Source organism: Penaeus japonicus, unplaced genomic scaffold (genome assembly GCF_977035675.1).
Source record: "Penaeus japonicus unplaced genomic scaffold, GWHDUDI00000001_assembly GWHDUDI00000043, whole genome shotgun sequence".
Taxonomy (NCBI): Eukaryota; Metazoa; Arthropoda; class Malacostraca; order Decapoda; family Penaeidae; genus Penaeus; species Penaeus japonicus.
Window position 1 is genome coordinate 1,231,597 of NW_028234445.1, and position 22,500 is coordinate 1,254,096.

General features: G+C 30.7%; 2 protein-coding genes across 2 annotated transcripts in view; one reads left to right on the plus strand and one right to left on the minus strand.

The window, feature by feature from the left end:
- The window catches only part of LOC122246354 (uncharacterized), a 1,434,769-nt gene that overhangs the window by 431,425 nt on the left and 980,844 nt on the right, over positions 1-22,500 (plus strand). Inside the window, exons 9-10 of the mRNA XM_086535286.1 lie at positions 3,929-4,027; positions 8,910-9,008. Coding sequence (XP_086391412.1) covers positions 3,929-4,027; positions 8,910-9,008 — 198 coding nt within the window. The remainder of the gene's footprint in view (positions 1-3,928; positions 4,028-8,909; positions 9,009-22,500) is intronic.
- LOC122263496 (uncharacterized) overlaps positions 1-22,500 on the minus strand; it is a 1,386,165-nt gene that overhangs the window by 159,762 nt on the left and 1,203,903 nt on the right. The gene's annotated exons all lie outside the window — the stretch shown is intronic.

A 22,500-nucleotide genomic window follows, 5' to 3' on the forward strand; every position in this document is an offset into this window, starting at 1 on the left:
CTCACTTTCACCTTTCACTGCCATCCTCACATTCACCTTCTCACAGTCATTCTCACTCACATTCACCTTCTCATTGTCATTCTCACTCACTCACATTCACCTTCTCATTGTCATTCTCACTCACATTCACCTTCTCATTGTCATTCTCACTCACTCACATTCACCTTCTCTTTGTCATTCTCACTCACATTCACCTCATTGTCATTCTTACTCACTTTCACCTTCCACTGCCATCCTCACATTCACCTTCTCATTGTCACTCTCACTCACATTCGCCTTCCCATTGTCATTCTCACTCACATTTACCTTCACATTGTCATTCTCACTCACATTCACCTTCTCATTGTCATTCTCACTCACATTTACCTTCTCAATGTTATTATCACTCACATTCACCTTCTAATTGTTATTCTCACTCACTCACATTCACCTTCTCATTGTCATTCTCATTCACATTCACCTTCTCATTGTCATTCTCACTCACATTCACCTTCTCATTGTCATTTTCACTCACATTCACCTTATCATTTTCATTCTCACTCACATTCACCTTCTTGTCATTCTCACTCACATTCACCTTCTCAGTGTCATTATCATTCACATTCACCTTCTTGTCATTCTCACTCAACTTCACCTTCTCATTGTCATTCTCACTCATATTCATCTTCTTTTCATTCTCACTCACATTCACCTTCTCATTGTCATTTTCACTCACATTCACCTTTTCATTGTCATTCTCACTCACATTCACCTTCTCATTGTCATTCACACACATTCACCTTTTCACTGTCATCCTCACTCACATTCACCTTCTCATTGTCATTCTCAATCACATTCACCTTCTCATGTTGATTCTAACTCACATTCACCTTCTCATTGTCATTCTCACTCACATTCACCTTCTCATTTTCATTCTCACTCACATTCACCTTCTCATTATCATTCTCACTCATATTTACCTTCTTGTTATAATTCTCACTCACATTCACCTTCTCATTGTCATTTTCACTCTCACTCACCTTCTCATGTCATTCTCACTCGCATTCATCTTCTCATTGTCATTCCCACTCACATTCACCTTCTTGTCATTCTCACTCACATTCACCTTCTCATTGTCATTCTCACTCACATTCACCTTCTTTTCATTCTCACTCACATTCACCTTCTCATTGTCATTTTCACTCACATTCACCTTTTCATTGTCATTCTCACTCACATTCACCTTCTCATTGTCATTCACACACATTCACCTTTTCACTGTCATCCTCACTCACATTCACCTTCTCAGTGTCATTCTCAATCACATTCACCTTCTCATGTTGATTCTAACTCACATTCACCTTCTCATTGTCATTCTCACTCATATTCACCTTCTCATTTTCATTCTCACTCACATTCACCTTCTCATTATCATTCTCACTCATATTTACCTTCTTGTTATAATTCTCACTCACATTCACCTTCTCATTGTCATTTTCACTCTCACTCACCTTCTCATGTCATTCTCACTCGCATTCATCTTCTCATTGTCATTCCCACTCACATTCACCTTCTCAATGTCATTCTCATTCATATTAACCTTCTTATTGTCATTCTCATTCACATTCACCTTCTCATTGTTATCCTCACTCACATTCACCTTCTCATTGTCATTCTCACTCATTTACCTTCTCATTGTCATTCTCACTCATTCACCTTCTCATTGTCATTCTCACTCACATTCACCTTCCCATTGTCATTCTTACTCACATTCACCTTCTCATTGTCATTCTCACTCACATTCACCTAATTATCATTCTCACTCACATTCACCTTCTCATTTTCATCCTCACTCACATTAACCTTCTCATTGTCATTCTCACTCACATTCACCTTCTCATTTTCATTTTCACTCACATTCACTTTCTCATTTTCATTCACACTCACATTCACCTTCTCATTGTCATTCTCACTCGCACTCATCTTCTCATGTCATTCTCAATCACATTCACCTTTTCATTGTCATTCTCACTCACATTCACCTTCGCATTGTCATTCTCACTCACATTCACCTTCGCATTGTCATCCTCTCTTCCCTTCTCACGCTCATTACTCACAAACAGACGTCTAACAGAAGCATCTTCCTCCCTCAGGTGAGACTCCCTTACACTGGGCTTCCTGGGACGGCCATTATACTGTTGTAGAGACGCTCCTCGAGAAGGGCGGAGAAGTGAACGCCAAGGATAGTTATGGTAAGGCGATTGGAAAGCGAGTGACTTCTTAAAGGCACCAGAAGAATTTTGCTTTTGTTTCTTTTCTCCTCTTTGTCTTTGTGGATTTTTATAACAATTATTGTTATAATTTGATTAGGGAATCTTTATCATCTTTTATGATTAATTTTATTGAATTTTTCAATAAAATATTTTCATAGATTATTCTATAAAATGTTTTCATAGATTATTCTATAAAATACAAATGAATTTTGTTTTCTATATTTCTTTATACTATAAATGTTATAATGATTAGTTATAACAATTCTGATAATAATAAGTATGATGATTTCAATTATTATTGATAATATCATTATTATTTCATGATTATCTAAAAGAAATATGATCATCCTGATCATCAATCATAATCATCATCAATGGTGCTATTCATATTATCATTATTATTTCATTACTATAACTATCATTGTTACTCCCATTTCTACTAAATTATCAATTGTTATCATCCTTCTTCTTCTCATTATTGTTATTTTGATGGTGATCCTGTTCTTGTTCTCCTACATGCTTTTGTTGGTGGTGTTGTTGCGAGGTCTTTGTCAGTGATGACAAAGACAATGATGATAATGGAGAAAGTAATGGCAACAAAAGCAACAACAATAATGACGATAATGAAAAGTTTCATAATGTTGATGGTGGTAATGATAACAATATTAAAGATAAAGTAATCATCACTGATAATGTTGATGATAACACTTTCATGATGATAATAGAACTAATGATAATGGTAATGACATATTTATGATTACAATGATAATAATAATGGTGATGATGAATAATGATAGTAATAAATTTAGAAATATAAAAGTTTAGTTAAGTCCCCCCGAACGGCGGTTCCGTTTTCTTTGACATTCGTAATGTCTCCCATGTTCCACCAATATTTGATGTTTTTTATTTTACGCTTATTTACTACAAGAAAGACATGTTTTGTTTATGTTACACCATTTATCAGGTGTATGTTTTTCCATTATGAAGACTATATATTTTAACTGCATTGAAACAGAAGTGTAAATCGTTTTATATCAATATGATTTTCTGAATAAATTAGCAGACGCTCAACAACACCACGTGTTTCAATGGCTAAAGAACATCTTTATTTACTGCACGAATGTGGCAAGAAAACCCCACATGTATAATTCTCCTACTCTTTGTCACTCTATATTTCTGTATAATTCTCTGTATTATATATATTATATATATATAAAATATATATATTACTGATGAATAATTATCAAACATTCATTTTCATTATAATATTCTTTCTCATTATCATACATATATTTTTTTCTTTTCCTTCTTGTTTCTATACCTTTTCATAATTCTTATTTTCATTAACATTCTAAGTATTTGCAATTTTATTAATATTTAAAATATCCATACTATTCCTAGCCCTTACCCTTATCACCCTAATCATCTCTATTAATCTCATTCCGAAAACTAGTCTCGTTCTCCCTCACAATCACCTTCTCATTGTCATTTTCACTCGCATTCACTTTCTTACTGTCATTCTCACTCACATTCACCTTCTCATTGTCATTTTCACTCGCATTCACTTTCTTACTGTCATTCTCACTCACATTCACCTTCGCATTGTCATCCTCACTTCTCTTCTCACGCTCATTACTCACAAACAGACGTCTAACAGAAGCATCTTCCTCCCTCAGGTTGGACTCCCTTACACTGTGCTTCCTGGAACGGCCATCATGCTGTTGCAGAGACGCTCCTCGAGAAGGGCGGAGAAGTGAACGCCAAGACTAAGGATGGTAAGGCGATTGGAAAGCGAGTGACTTCTTAAAGGCGCCAGAAGAATTTTGCTTTTGTTTCTTTTCTCTTCTTTGTCTTCATGGAATTTTATAACAATTATTGTTATGATTCAATAAGGAAACCTTTATCATTATTTATCATTAATTTTATTGATTCATTCTTTATATTTATTTTTATATTCAATAAATGTTTCTATAAAATATTTCTATAAAAGATTCTATAAAAGTAAATTTTCTATATTTCTTTGTACTATAAATATTATACTTATAACGATTAGTTATAACAATTATGATAATAAGTATGATGATTTTAATTATGATTGATATCATCATTATTATTTTCATGATTATCTAAAAGAAATATGATCATCCTGATCATCAATCATAATCATCATCAATGGTGCTATTCATATTATCATTATTATTTCATTACTATAACTATCATTGTTACTCCCATTTCTACTAAATTATCAATTGTTATCATCCTTCCTCTCATTATTGTTATTTTGATGGTGATCCTGTTCTTGTTCTCCTACATGCTTTTGTTGGTGGTGTTGTTGCGAGGTCTTTGTCAGTGATGACAATGATGATAATGGAGAAAGTAATGGCAACAAAAGCAACAACAATAATGATGATAATGGAAAGTTTCATAATGTTGATGGTGGTAATGATAACAATATTAATGATAAAGTAATCATCACTGAAAATGTTGATGATAATACTTTCATGATGTTAATTATACGAATGATAATGATAATGATATAATTATGATAATAATAATAATAATAATAATAATGGTGATTAAAAAGGTGAATATTGATAGTGATAATAGTAATAGTAGTAAAAATATTTTATGATACTAATGATAGATTAAATTATTCCAAATATTTGACATATGTTTTATGAATAATCATTAATATTGTAAATTATATTTACTTTAGATAATAATAATAATCATTTTTATTCTCATTGATTGTCATTATTGTTGTTATTATTTTTAAAAACTATTATCATTATTAATATTATTGTTATTACCACCAATATTAATTTCATTACTACTACTATTATCACTATTACTATCATCATCATCATTAAAGTTATCATTTTTATTACCTTCATTGTTATCATTAGAATTATTGTTATAATTATCATAATTATTGTTATCATCAATATTTTTCATATTATTGTCATTATAGTATTTGTTATTTTTTTTATTACAATTCTTCTTATTATAGCTATCTTTATTTTTATTTTTGCATTTTTATAATAGTCTTCACAGATACAATGGAAGCTTAACAATTGCAGTGATTATTATGTGTAATAATATTTCTGTTATTACCTTCTCATCATCATAAGCATTTTTTTCTTTTCCTTCTCATTTCTATGTCTTTTCATAATTCTTATTTTCACTAAAATTATTTTATTATTTGCATTTTTGATATTCATAATATTCATAGTATTATCATCCTAATCATCTTTATTAATCGCATTATTAAAATTAGTCTCATTCTCACTCACATTCACTTTCTCATTGTCATTCTCACTCACATTCAGCTTCTCATTGTCATTTTAACTCATTCACCTTCTCATTGTCATTCTCACTCATTCACCTTCTCATTGTCATTTTCACTTGCATTCACCTTCTCAATGTCATTCTCGCTCACCTTCACCTACTCACTGTCATTCTCACTCACATTCACCTTCTCATTGTCATTCTCACTCACATTCACCTTCTAAATTTCATTCTCACTCTCACTCACATTCATCTTCTCATTTTCATTCTCACTCTCACTCGCATTCACCTTCTCATTGTCATTCTCCCTCATATTCACCTTCTCACTGTTATTCTCACTCACAATTACCTTCTCATTGTCATTCTCACTCACATTCACCTTCTTATTATCATTCTCACTCACATTCACCTTCTTATTGTCATTCTCACTCACATTCACCTTCTTATTGTCATTCTCACTCACATTCACCTTGTCATTATCATTCCCACTCACATTCAGCTTTTCATTGTCATTCTCATTCACATTCACCTTCTCATTGTCATTCTCATTCACATTCACCTTCTCATTTTCATTCTCACTCGCATTCACCTTCTCATTGTCATTCTCACTCATATTCACCTTCTCACTATCATTCTCACTCATATTCACCTTCTCACTGTCATTCTCACTCACATTTACCTTCTCATTGTCATTCTCACTCACATTCACCTTCTTATTGTCATTCTGGCTCACATTCACATTCTTATTGTCATTCTGATTCACATTCACCTTCTCATTGTCATTCTCACTCACATTCACCTTTTCATTGTCATTCTCACTCACATTCACCTTGTCATTATCATTCCCACTCACATTCACCTTGTCATTATCATTCCCACTCACATTCTCACTCATATTCACCTTCTCACTATCATTCTCACTCACATTCACCTTCTCATTGTCATTCTCACTGACATTGACCTTGTCATTATCATTCCCACTCACATTCACCTTGTCATTATCATTCCCACTCACATTCAGCTTTTCATTGTCATTCTTACTCATATTCACCTTCTCATTGTTATTCTCGTTCACATTCACCATCTCATTTTCATTCTCACTCACATTCACTTTCTCATTGTCATTCTCACTCACATTCACCTTCTCATTGTCATTCTCACTCACATTCACCTTCTTATTATCATTATCACTCACATTCACCTTCTTATTGTCATTCTCACTCACATTCACCTTGTCATTATCATTCCCACTCACATTCAGCTTTTCATTGTCATTCTCACTCACATTCACCTTGTCATTATCATTCCTACTCACATTCAGCTTTTCATTGTCATTCTCATTCACATTCACCTTCTCATTGTCATTCTCATTCACATTCACCTTCTCATTTTCATTTCACTCGCATTCACCTTCTCATTGTCATTCTCACTCATATTCACCTTCTCACTATCATTCTCACTCATATTAACCTTCTCACTGTCATTCTCACTCACATTTACCTTCTCATTGTCATTCTCACTCACATTCACCTTCTTATTATCATTCTGGCTCACATTCACATTCTTATTGTCATTCTGACTCACATTCACCTTCTCATTGTCATTCTCACTCACATTCACCTTCTCATTGTCATTCTCACTCACATTCACCTTCTCATTGCAATTCTCATTCACATTCACCTTCTCATTGTCATTTTTACTCACATTCACCTTCTCATTGTCATTCTCACTCACATTCACCTTCTCATTGTCATTCTCACTCACATTCACCTTCTCATTGTCATTATCACGCATATTCAACTTTTCATTGTCATTCTTACTCATTCATGGTAATGACAATGAGGATAACACGATGGCTTCCTTGTTCTTCCTTCTTGCAAACACCCAAGTCTGCTCACAGCTTGCTTGCAACAAATATGGTTATGCAGGTGCTGTTAAGAGGAATGCACTACTTAGCATTCGTTTTACAAAATAGCTCTTCTCGCAACTTAGAGGTTTGCTAAGTACAAAGGTAACATATCCAAATGAAATATCAATAATGTAAGTTCATACGAAAAAAAGATATTAACTATTTTGTATTATTATTATAATGATAATCATAATACTAATACAAATAACAACCATAATAATGATGATAATGATAAGAATAAGAATAACATTGATTATAATTATATAAAAAAAACATTAAAGATAATGATAACAATCATTATTATTATCAATATTAATATCAAAATAGTTAGAATGACCATTATTATTTTTATATAATTCTTATGACTGATATCATAATTTCTTTCATTATAAATATTATGTTAATGATAATACTAATTCCAAAAAACAATGATAGAAGTATAATGAGATCCTTATTTTCATTATGGTTATTATTTTCATTCCTATCATTGCCATCAGAATATGCATTAAAATCATAATGATCATAATCATTCTTAAAATCATGATGATTCTCATTCATGAATACTTTCCCATTTTCAATTCCACTCATTTTCTTCATCATTTTCCATCCCTTTCATTTCATTCTCCAGTCATTTCATGCTTATTCATAAGCTGTCCTTTTTGTTTGTATTTATCATTAATATAATAATCATTACGATTATAACAATTGTTGCCATTCAAATTAGCATTGATATTTTCATTTCCAACCTCAGTTCCCTTCTCATTTTGATTCTCATTAACATCATCACCACAGTTTTCATTTTAATTTTTATCCTCGCAAGTCTCAGAGCCATTCCAGTCATAACTCTCCTTCTCCTACTCTTTGTCACTCTTTACTTTCTGTATAATTTTCCTTCTCCTCCTCTTTGTCACTCTATACTTTCTGTATAATTCTCCTTCTCTTATTCTTTTTCACTCTATACTTTCTGTATAATTCTCCTTCTACTCTTTGTCACTCTGTACTTTCTATATAATTCTCCTTCTCTTACTCTTTGTCACTATATACTTTCTGTATAATTTTCCTTCTCCTCCTCTTTGTCACTCTATACTTTCTGTATAATTCTCCTTCTACTCTTTGTTACTCTATATTTTCTGTACAATTTTCCTTCTCCTACTCCTATTCTTTGTCACTTTACATTCTCTATATAATTCTTCTACTCTTTATCACTTCATTTTCTGTCTAATTCTCCTTCTCCCACACTTCATCATATTTATTTCTCTTTTCAGTGGCGGCGGCGTTCGGAAAATTTACCGCAAATTACAGTTGTGTGGTCCGGCAGGGATGGTTGCTTGGACTTTGCCATTTTGGAGGCAGAGGATAACTTGTTTGAAGCCACAGTGCTATTTCCATTTCTTATAAGAATTATCATCATTATTATAATCATTAGTATAAGCATCATTATCATCTTCTTTAACTTTCAGGTCAGTACCCATTACACGAGGCTGCTAAGGAAGGTCAAGAGGCAGTGGTCGAGACACTCCTCAATTTTGGTGCGCAAGTGAATGCCAAGAATGCATTTGGTAAGGCAATTGGAAAGCTTTTGAAGCTATCAAGGGTCTTGAGTTTTCTTTCTTGTCACCTAATGGTATTAATGATGATAGTTTTATCATCGGTAATATTATTAATTTTATTTCATTTTTGTATTTCTCCGATCAATTTTTTTTTTTTTTTTTTTTTTGTGTAGATTATATGTGATTATTTTCAAATAATTGTCATTTATTTGTTGATTCAGTCTTCATACTTGGAGCCAAAGGGGTTGCCCCGTGCCCTTAGAAAGGTCAATTGAGAGCAAGAGGTTTTTCTCTAGCCACAGAGGCGCCAATGCTCTTGGGTCTTGAGTCAATATTAAGCCAGTAGATATAGTATAGCCTTCATCTTTGTTTGGTTCAAAGGAGAAGAGAGAGTGTTGGGTATTCTAGAGGCAGCTGCCGAGTAATGCCTTTCCAAAGGACACGAAGATGATGCATTATTATTTAGATTATCTATCCAAGTCTCATCTTTATTCATTATCTTTATATCAATAATTTTCATTATCTTTCTCCTTCCTATTCTCTTTATCATTCTCACTAATATTTTTTTCATTCTTTTTTTCATTCTCATTCCTAAGAATATTGGGTAGCCTTGTCACTCCTTTTTCCTCTCATTCTCATCATAAGTGCTGTTCCCAATATCTTTCCACTCTCTGAATTGTTTTTCTTGTTCTAGTTCTATTCATCCTTGTAACCACTTTCCAAATTATTCTTATATCTTTCAGGAAATAATATCATTAGAAATTTCATTCCTTGTCTTATAATCCATTCTATCCTTTTCCTTTTCATTCTCATTATTGGCCTCATTTCGTCTTATATTTCATATCTTGCTAATATTTATTCTCATTATAATAATCACTTTTCTTTTCTGTAGCAGACAATGTGATCACTTTCTTTATTCATATCATTAATGTTATTTTCACTTTCCCTTCATGATATTTTGGATTCTCATTTTAAATCTCTCACTATTAATATCACTGATTAATATTCCTTTACATTGACATTATATGCGTCATTTTGATCATCATCATTTACTTACACACTCCTTCCAAGTATCATTAACATTGTCATTATCATGTTAATTCTTGTCCACATATATCTCCCTTCCATTTGTCATTATATCCTTCTATTGTAAGTCATCTATTAATTCTCTCATAACAATTTTATAATAATTCTTACCTCTCTAGCTATAATGATAATATTCATTGCCATTCATTGTTGTTGTTATTTTATGAAGCATTATTATCAACATCATTGATATCATCATTATTATTTCCATTACTAATATTATTATGATCATTATCTCACGATCATTCTCATTCACATTCACCTTCTCATTGTCATTCTCACTCACATTCACCTTCTCATTGTCATTCTCACTCACATTCACCTTCTCACTGTGCTTCTCACTCACATTCATCTTCTCATTGTCATTCTCACTCACATTCACCTTCTCACTGTGGTTCTCACTCACATTCATCTTCTCATTGTCATTCTCACTCACATTCACCTTCTCACTGTCATTCTCCCTCACATTCACCTTCTCATTTTCTTTCTCACTTACATTCACCTTCTCATTTTCATTTTCATTCACATTCACCTTCTCATTGTCATTCTCTCTCACATTCACCTTCTCATTGTGATTCTCACTCACATTCACTTTCTTACTGTCATTTTCATTCACATCCACTGTCATTCTCATTCACATTCACCTTCTCATTGTCATTCTCACTCACATTCACCTTCTCTTTGTCATTGTCACCCACATTCACTTTCTCATTGTCACTCACTGACATTAACCTTCTCATTGTCATTGTCATTCACATTCACCTTCTCATTGTCATTTTCATTCACATTCACCCTCTCATTGTCGTTCTCATTCGCATTCACCTTCTCATTGTCATTGTCACTCACATTAACCTTGTCATTCTCACTCACATTTACCTTCTCACTGTCATTCTCACTCACATTCACCTTCTCATTGTCATTCTCACTCACATTCACCTTCTCATTGTCACTCTCACTCACATTCACTTTCTCATTGTTATTCTCACCCACTCACATTCACCTTCTTATTGTCATTCTCATTCACCTCATTGTCATTTTCAATCACATTCACCTTCTCATTGTCATTCTCACTCCTATTCTCATTGTCATTCTCACTCACATTTACCTTCTCATTGTCATTTTAACTCACATTAACCTTCTCATTGTCATTTTAACTCACATTCACTTTCTCATTGTCATTCTCACTCTCATTCACCTTCTCTTTGTCATTATCACTCACATTCACCTTCTCATTGTTATTTTCACTCACGTTCACCTTATCATTGTCATTCTCACTCATATTCACCTTGTCATTCTCACTCTCACTCAGATTCACCTTATCATTGTCATTCTCACTCACATTCACCTTTTCACTGTCGTTCTCATTCACATTTACCTTCTTATTGTCATTCTCACTCACATTCACCTTCTTGTCATTCTCACTCACATTCACCTTCTCACTGTTATTCTCATTCACATTCACCTTCTTGTCATTCTCACTCACATTCACCTTCTCACTGTCATTCTCATTCACATTCTTATTGTCATTCTCACTCACATTCACCTTTTCACTGTCATTCTCATTCACATTCACCTTCTTATTGTCATTCTCACTCACTTTCACCTTTTTGTCATTCTCACTCACATTCACCTTCTCACTGTCAATCTCACTCACATTCACCTTCTTTTCATTCTCACTCACATTCACTTCATCATTGTCATTTTCACTCACATTCACCTTCTGATTGTCATTCTCATTCACATTCACCTTCTCACTGTCATCCTCACTCATATTTACCTTCTCATTGTCATTCTCACTCACATTCACCTCATAGTTATTCTCACTCACATTCATTTTCTCATTGTCATTCTCACTCACATTCACCTTCTCATTGTCATTCTCACTCACATTTACCTTCTCATTTTCATTTTCACTCACATTCACTTTCTCATTTTCATTCACTCACATCCATCTTCTCATTGTCATTCTCACTCTCATTCCCCTTCTCATTGTCATTCTCACTCACATTCACCTTCTCACTGTCATTCTCACTCACTTCCACCTTCCACTGCCATCCTCACATTCACCTTCTCATTGTCATTCTCACTCACATTCACCTTATCATTGTCATTCTTACTCACATTCACCTTCTCATTGTCATTCTCTCTTACATTCACCTTCTCATTGTCATTTTCACTCACATTCACCTTCTCATTGTCATTCTCACTCACATTCACCTTCTCATTGTCTTTCTCACTCATCCACCTTCTTATTTTCATTCTCACTCACATTCACCTTTGCATTGTCATCCTCACTTCCCTTCTCACATTCATTACTCACAAACAGACGTCTAACAGAAGCATCTTCCTCCCTCAGGTCGGACTCCCTTACACTTTGCTTCCCAGAACGGCCACAATGCTGTTGCAGAGACGCTCCTCGAGAAGGGCGGAGAAGTGAACGCCAAGGCTATGTATGGTAAGGCGATTGGAAAGCGAGTGACTTCTTAAAGGCGCCAGAAGAATTTTGCTTTTGTTTCTTTTCTCTTCTTTGTCTGTATGGAATTAATAACAATTATTGTTATAATTTAATAAGGGAATCTTTTTCATCTTTTATCATTAATTTTATTGATATTTATTTCTTTATTCTATGAATTTTTCAATAAAATATTTTCATAGATTATTTTATAAAATAGAAATTAATAGATTTTTCTATATTTCTTTATACTATAAATGTTATAATGATTAGTTATAATAATTATGATAATAATAAGTATGATCATCTTAATTATTATTGATATTATCATTATTATTTTCATGATTATCTAAAAGAAATATGATCATCCTCATCATCAATGGTGCTATTCATATTATCATTATTATTTCAATAGGATTACTATTATTATTACTCCTATTTCTATTAAATTATCAATTGTTATCATCCTTCTTCTTATTATTGTTATTTTGATGGTGATCCTGTTCTTGTTCTCCTACATGCTTTTGTTGGTGGTGTTGTTGCGAGGTCTTTGTCAGTGATGACAAAGACAATGATGATAATGGAGAAAGTAATGGCAACAAAAGCAACAACAATAATGATGATAATGAAAAGTTTCATAATGTAATGGTGGTAATGAAATATTAATGATAAAGTAATCATCGCTGATAATGTTGATGATAACACTTTCATGATGATAATAGAACTAATGCTAATGGTAATGACATATTTATGATAACAATGATAATAATAATGGTGATGATGAATAATGATAGTAATAAATTTAGAAATATAAAAGTTTAGTTAAGTCCCCCCGAACGGCGGGTCCGTTTTCTTTGACATACGTAATGTCTCCCATGTTCCACCAATATTTGATGTTTTTTATTTTACGCTTATTTACTACAAGAAAGACATGTTTTGTTTATGTTACACCATTTATCAGGTGTATGTTTTATCCATTATGAAGACTATATATTTTAACTGCATTGAAACAGAAGTGTAAATCATTTTATATCAATATGATTTTCTGAATAAATTAGCAGACGCTCAACAACACCACGTGTTTCAATGGCTAAAGAACATCTTTATTTACTGCACGAATGTGGCAAGAAAACCCCACATGTATAATTCTCCTACTCTTTGTCACTCTATATTTCTGTATAATTCTCTATATTATATATATTATATATATAATATACATATTACTGATAAATAATTATCAAACATTCATTTGCATTATAATATTCTTTCTCATTATCATACATATATATATTTTTTCTTTTCCTTCTTGTTTCTATACCTTTTCATAATTCTTATTTTCATTAACATTCTAAGTATTTGCAATTTTATTAATATTCAAAATATCCATACTATTCCTAGCCCTTACCCTTATTACCCTAATCATCTCTATTAATCTCATTCCTAAAACTAGTCACATTCTCCCTCACATTCACCTTCTCACTGTCATTCTCACTCACATTCACCTTCTGATTGTTATTCTCACTCACATTCACCTTCTCATTGTCATTTTCACTCGCCTTCACTTTCTTACTGTCATTCTCACTCACATTCACCTTCGCATTGTCATCCTCACTTCCCTTCTCACGCTCATTACTCACAAACAGACGTCTAACACAAGCATCTTCCTCCCTCAGGTGGGACTCCCTTACACTGGGCTTCCGAGAACGGCCATCATGCTGTTGCAGAGACGCTCCTCGAGAAGGGCGGAGAAGTGAACGCCAAGACTTTGATTGGTAAGGCGATTGGAAAGCGAGTGACTTCTTAAAGGCGCCAGAAGAATTTTGCTTTTGTTTGTTTTCTCATCTTTGTCTTTGTGGAAATTTATAACAATTATTGTTATAATTTAATAAGGGAATCTTTATCATCTTTTATCATTAATTTTATTGATATTTATTTCTTTATTCTATGATTTTTTCTATAAAATATTTTCATAGAATATTCTATAAAATAGAAATAAATAGATTTCTCTATATTTCTTTATACTATAAATGTTATAATGATTAGTTATGATAATTATGATAATAATAAGTATGATCATCTTAATTATTATTGACATTGTCATTATTATTTTTCTGATTATCTACAAGAAATATGATCATCCTCATCATCAATCATAATCATCATCAATGGTCCTATTCATATTATCATTATTATTTAATTACTATAACTATCATTGTTACTCCCATTACTACTAAATTATCAATTGTTATCATCCTTCTTCTTCTCATTATTGTTATTTTGATGGTGATCCTGTTCTTGTTCTCCTACATGCTTTTGTTGGTGTTGTTGTTGCGAGGTCTTTGTCAGTGATGGCAAAAACAATGATGATAATGGAGAAAGTAATGGCAACAAAAGCAACAACAATAGTGATGATAATGAAAAGTTTCATGATGTTGATGGAGGTAATGATAACAATATTAAGGATAAAATAATCATCACTGATAATGTTGATGATAACACTTTCATGATGATAATAGAACTAATGATAATGTTAATGACATATTTATGATTACAATGATAATAATAATGGTGATGATGAATAATGATAGTAATAAATTTAGAAATATAAAAGTTTAGTTAAGTCCCCCCGAACGGCGGGTCCGTTTTCTTTGACATACGTAATGTCTCCCATGTTCCACCAATATTTGATGTTTTTTATTTTACGCTTATTTACTACAAGAAAGACATGTTTTGTTTATGTTACACCATTTATCAGGTGTATGTTTTTTCCATTATGAAGACTATATATTTTAACTGCATTGAAACAGAAGTATAAATCATTTTATATCAATATGATTTTCTGAATAAATTAGCAGACGCTCAACACCACCACGTGTTTCAATGGCTAAAGAACATCTTTATTTACTGCACGAATATCTTATATTTGTCTTTACTTATTTATATTTATCTTTACTGCACGAATATTTATCTTTAATATAATATTTATCTTTACTGCACGAATGTGGCAAGAAAACCCCACAAATATTAAGGAAGGAAATATTTTATGATACTGATGATAACACTCTCATGATAATGATGGAACTAATGATAATGATATAATGATAATAATGATGGTGATTGGAAGGTGAATAATGATAGTAATAACAGTAATGATGGAAATAATATTTATTGATTATGATGATAATTCTTATTATAATGAATATTTTAAATATTGATTATAAATGATTATAATTTTTTTTTTGAATTGTAATTATCATTAATGATAATGATTATTTTTAGTGATAATGATTTTTTTTGTTGTTATCATTTTTAGAAATTATCATCATCGATGTTATTATTTTTATCATCATTAATATTTTCATTATCATTATTATCATTATCAATATTATATGATTATCATTAATATTAGAATTATCATTATTAGTATCTTCATTATTATTTTTATCTTCATCATTATCATTATTATTCATGTTATTGTCATAATTATCTTTACTAATATTTATATCATTATGATTGATATTTTTTATCATTTTATTACCATTGCTATCATTATAGCTATCATGATTACTGTTATTATTGCAATGGTCTTCATAAATATGATAATAAAAACAATAAAAATTACAATAATTATCATAGTAATAGAAAATATATATATTACTGATAAATAATTATCAAACATTCATTTTCATTATAATATTCTTTCTCATTATCATACATTATATATATTTTTTCTTTTCCTTCTTGTTTCTATACCTTTTCATAATTCTTATTTTCATTAACATTCAAAGTATTTGCAATTTTATTAATATTCAAAATATCCATACTATTCCTAGCCCTTACCCTTATCACCCTAATCATCTCTATTAATCTCATTCCTAAAACTATTCTCATTCTCCCTCACATTCACCTTCTCACTGTCATTTTCACTCACATTCACCTTTGCATTGTCATCCTCACTTCCCTTCTCACATTCATTACTCACAAACAGACGTCTAACAGAAGCATCTTCCTCCCTCAGGTTTGACTCCCTTACACCTTGCTTCCTTTAACGGCCATCATGCTGTTGCAGAGACGCTCCTCGAGAAGGGCGGAGAAGTGAACGCCAAGACTAAGGATGGTAAGGCGATTGGAAAGCGAGTGACTTCTTAAAGGCACCAGAAGAATTTTGCTTTTGTTTCTTTTCTCTTCTTTGTCTGTATGGAATTAATAACAATTATTGTTATAATTTAATAAGGGAATCTTTTTCATCTTTTATCATTAATTTTATTGATATTTATTTCTTTATTCTATGAATTTTTCAATAAAATATTTTCTTAGATTATTTTATAAAATAGAAATTAATAGATTTTTCTATATTTCTTTATACTATAAATGTTATAATGATTAGTTATAATAATTATGATAATAATAAGTATGATCATCTTAATTATTATTGATATTATCATTATTATTTTCATGATTATCTAAAAGAAATATGATCATCCTCATCATCAATGGTGCTATTCATATTATCATTATTATTCCAATAGGATTACTATTATTATTACTCCTATTTCTATTAAATTATCAATTGTTATCATCCTTCTTATTATTATTGTTATTTTGATGGTGATCCTGTTCTTGTTCTCCTACATGCTTTTGTTGGTGGTGTTGTTGCGAGGTCTTTGTCAGTGATGACAAAGACAATGATGATAATGGAGAAAGTAATGGCAACAAAAGCAACAACAATAATGATGATAATGAAAAGTTTCATAATGTTGATGGTGGTAATGATAACAATATTAATGATAAAGTAATCATCACTGATAATGTTGATGATAACACTTTCATGATGATAATAGAACTAATGATAATGGTAATGACTTATTTATGATAACAATGATAATAATAATGGTGATGATGAATAATGATAGTAATAAATTTAGAAATATAAGTTTAGTTAAGTCCCCCCGAACGGCGGGTCCGTTTTCTTTGACATACGTAATGTCTCCCATGTTCCACCAATATTTGATGTTTTTTATTTTACGCTTATTTACTACAAGAAAGACATGTTTTGTTTATGTTACACCATTTATCAGGTGTATGTTTTTTCCATTATGAAGACTATATATTTTAACTGCATTGAAACAGAAGTATAAATCATTTTATATCAATATGATTTTCTGAAGAAATTAGCAGACGCTCAACAACACCACGTGTTTCAATGGCTAAAGAACATCTTTATTTACTGCACGAATATCTTATATTTGTCTTTACTTATTTATATTTATCTTTACTGCACGAATATTTATCTTTAATATAATATTTATCTTTACTGCACGAATGTGGCAAGAAAACCCCACAAATATTAAGGAAGGAAATATTTTATGATACTGATGATAACACTCTCATGATAATGATGGAACTAATGATAATGATATAATGATAATAATGATGGTGATTGGAAGGTGAATATTGATAGTAATAACAGTAATGATGGAAATAATATTTATTGATTATTATGATAATTCTTATTATATTGAATATTTTAAATATTGATTATAAATGATTATAATTTTTTTTTGAATTGTAATTATCATTAATGATAATGATTATTTTCAGTGATAATGATTATTTTTGTTATTATCATTTTTAGAAATCATTTTTGCTGTTATTATTTTTATCATCATTAATATTTTCATTATCATTATTATCATTATGAATATTATATAATTATCATTATTATTAGAATTATCATTATTATTATCTTCATTATTATTTTTATCTTCATCATTATCATTATCTTCATTATTATTTTTATCTTCATCATTATCATTATCTTCATTATTATTTTTATCTTCATCATTATCATTATCATTCATGTTATTGTCATAATTATCTTTACTAATATTTCTATCATTATGATTGATATTTTTTTATCATTTTATTACCATTGCTATCATTATAGCTATCATGATTACTGTTATTATTGCAATGGTCTTCATAAATATAATAATAAAAACAATAAAAATTACAATAATTATCATAGTAATAAAAAATATATATATTACTGATAAATAATTATCAAACATTCATTTTCATTATAATATTCTTTCTCATTATCATACATATATTTATTTTTCTTTTCCTTCTTCTTTCTATACCTTTTCATAATTCTTATTTTCATTAACATTCTAAGTATTTGCAATTTTATTAATATTCAAAATATCCATACTATTCCTAGCCCTTACCCTTATCACCCTAATCATCTCTATTAATCTCATTCCTAAAACTAGTGTCATTCTCCCTCACAATCACCTTCTCATTGTCATTCTCACTCACATTCACCTTCTCATTGTCATTTTCACTCGCATTCACCTTCTTACTGTCATTCTCACTCACATTCACCTTCACATTGTCATCCTCACTTCCCTTCTCACATTCATTACTCACAAACAGACGTCTAACAGAAGCATCTTCCTCCCTCAGGTGGGACTCCCTTACACTGTGCTTCCTGGAACGGCCATCATGCTGTTGCAGGGACGCTCCTTGAGAAGGGCGGAGAAGTGAACGCCAAGACTAAGGATGGTAAGGCGATTGGAAAGCGAGTGACTTCTTAAAGGCGCCAAAAGAATTTTGCTTTTGTTTCTTTTCTCATCTTTGTCTTTATGGAATTTATAACAAATTATTGTTATAATTTAATAAGGGAATCTTTATCATCTTTTATCATTAATTTTATTGATATTTATTTCTTTATTCTATGAATTTTTCAATAAAATATTTTCATAGAATATTCTATAAAATAGAAATAAATAGATTTTTCTGTTTCTTTATAATATAAATGTTATAATGATTAGTTATAACAATTCTGATAATAATAAGTATGATGATTTCAATTATTATTGATAATATCATTATTATTTCATCATTATTTAAAAGAAATATGATCATCCTCATCATTAATCATAATCATCATCAATGGTCCTATTCATATTATCATTATTATTTCATTACTATTAGTATTATTGTTACTCCCATTTTTATTAAATTATCAATTGTTATCATCCTTCTTATTATTGTTATTTTGATGGTGATCCTGTTCTTGTTCTCCTACATGCTTTTGTTGGTGGTGTTGTTGCGAGGTCTTTGTCAGTGATGACAATGATGATAATGGAGAAAGTAATGGCAACAAAAGCAACAACAATAATGATGATAATGAAAAGTTTCATAATGTTGATGGTGGTAATGATAACAATATTAATGATAAAGTAATCATCACTGATAATGTTGATGATAACACTTTCATGATGATAATAGAACTAATGATAATGGTAATGACATATTTATGATAACAATGATAATAATAATGGTGATGATGAATAATGATAGTAATAAATTTAGAAATATAAAAGTTTAGTTAAGTCCCCCCGAACGGCGGGTCCGTTTTCTTTGACATACGTAATGTCTCCCATGTTCCACCAATATTTGATGTTTTTTATTTTACGCTTATTTACTACAAGAAAGACATGTTTTGTTTATGTTACACCATTTATCAGGTGTATGTTTTTCCATTATGAAGACTATATATTTTAACTGCATTGAAACAGAAGTGTAAATCATTTTATATCAATATGATTTTCTGAATAAATTAGCAGACGCTCAACAACACCACGTGTTTCAATGGCCAAAGAAAATCTTTATTTACTGCACGAATATCTTATATTTATCTTTACTTATTTATATTTATCTTTACTGCACGAATATTTATCTTTAATATAATATTTATCTTTACTGCACGAATGTGGCAAGAAAACCCCACAAATATTAAGGAAGGAAATATTTTATGATACTGATGATAACACTCTCATGATAATGATGGAACTAATGATAATGATATAATGATAATAATGATGGTGATTGGAAGGTGAATATTGATAGTAATAACAGTAATGATGGAAATAATATTTATTGATTATGATGATAATTCTTATTATAATGAATATTTTAAATATTGATTATAAATGATTATAAATTTATTATGAATTGTAATTATCATTAATGATAATGATTATTTTTAATGATAATGATTATTCTTATGTTATTATCATTTTTAGAAATCATCATTGCTGTTATTATAGGCCTTATCTGCAGCGGCAATTTCTTGAAATCATTTCACTTCATGGGCACTGCCGGACGTACGACGGCGAAAGTGTCGTACCGCTTGAACAAAACCAGCCGTCACGCTCACAGAGCGACCCGTGCCTCTGTGGCGCGCCTTTGAAAAACATTTTTTTTTACAGTTATTTGCTTCTTCTTCTGATGAAAAACACTTTTAAGTTCATAAAATACATTTCTTCTTTGCTTTAGTAATTCATATCGGAATGTGATTCTGAATATGTTAACATCATGTTACTTTAAGCATGAAAAAAAATTATTTCTTCAAAAAACTAGTTGTGCAGAGTAGCAGCCAGTAAATAGATCTTATTTGTGTAAATATAGAATTCATTCCATGACACATCAATCAAAGCAAAATTCATTCTAGGCTTATTCACCTAGGTATGCTATACTTTTCATGATATTTTCATTGCAACAAAAGTTATCCTCGCATATTGTGCTTGTATTATAGAAGTCTTGTTTAAAATGGATATCAAACAACACACAAAATTATTATTATTTGCAAACATTATAGGTTATCACAGTAAATAATACTAAACTCAGGTATTTTATTGTTTTACATGAGTTACCGACTTGATTTACTTCAGTTTTCTCTGAAGAGAGCCTTTGCTGCCCATCAAATCAAAACAAATTCGAACGCCTTACTCTGATTGTGACTATATACTTCAATAGCCTTTGATTACCAGTCTGCCCTGAGAATGAACATAAAAATACACCCAATAGACTTTTTGTTGTTGTTTAAATGTTTTTCATGTCAAACACTTAGTAAATTCAGTTTCTTACGAGTTAAAAAGTAAATGTAATCCAAGCCAAAGGATTCAAACAATTATTTATCACCCATTTATCAAGGCTACATATGGTGGTATTTGTTTTATATTTTCACGCATGAACTGGAGTCTCGAAATATGCAGTATATTATACATCATAATCTTACTTCAATGTTACATAAATTTTGTTGTAAACCATCATTGAGATACTCTTTAAACGATTAAATGAGACGACATAAAATAAAAATCAGGAAATATTTGGCATTTTCGCCATTCGGAGATGGTTCGCGCATGCGTGTTGGCGCCCCTAAAGGATAGGTTGGTACGCGTGGGCGGGTGGTGCTCTTTGGCAATAGAATCTGAAATACGGCAGCAAGTTATTGCGAGTTTTTGGCAATTATTGCAGATAATGACGCTGCAGATAAGGCCTTATTTTTATCATCATTAATATTTTCATTATCATTATTATCATTATTAATATTATATAATTATCATTATTATTAGAATTATCATTATTATTATCTTCATTATTATTTTCATCCTCCTCATTATCATTATTATTCATGTTATTGTCATAATTATCTTCACTAATATTTCTATCATTATGATTGATATTTTTTATCATTTTATTACCATTGCTATCATTATAGCTATCATGATTACTGTTATTATTGCAATGGTGTTCGTAAATATAATAATAAAAACAATAAAAATTACAATAATTATCATAGTAATAAAAAAATATTTATATATTATTGATAAATGATTAACAAACATTCATTTTCATTATAATATTCTTTCTCATTATCTCATTGTTTCTATACCTTTTCATAATTCTTATTTTCATTAACATTCTTAGTATTTGCAATTTTATTAATATTCAAAATATTCATACTATTCCTAGCCCTTATCTTTATCACCCTAATCATCTCTATTAATCTCATTCCTAAAACTAGTCTCATTCTCCCTCACAATCACCTTCTCATTGTCATTCTCACTCACATTCACCTTCTCATTGTCATCCTCACTTCCCTTCTCACGC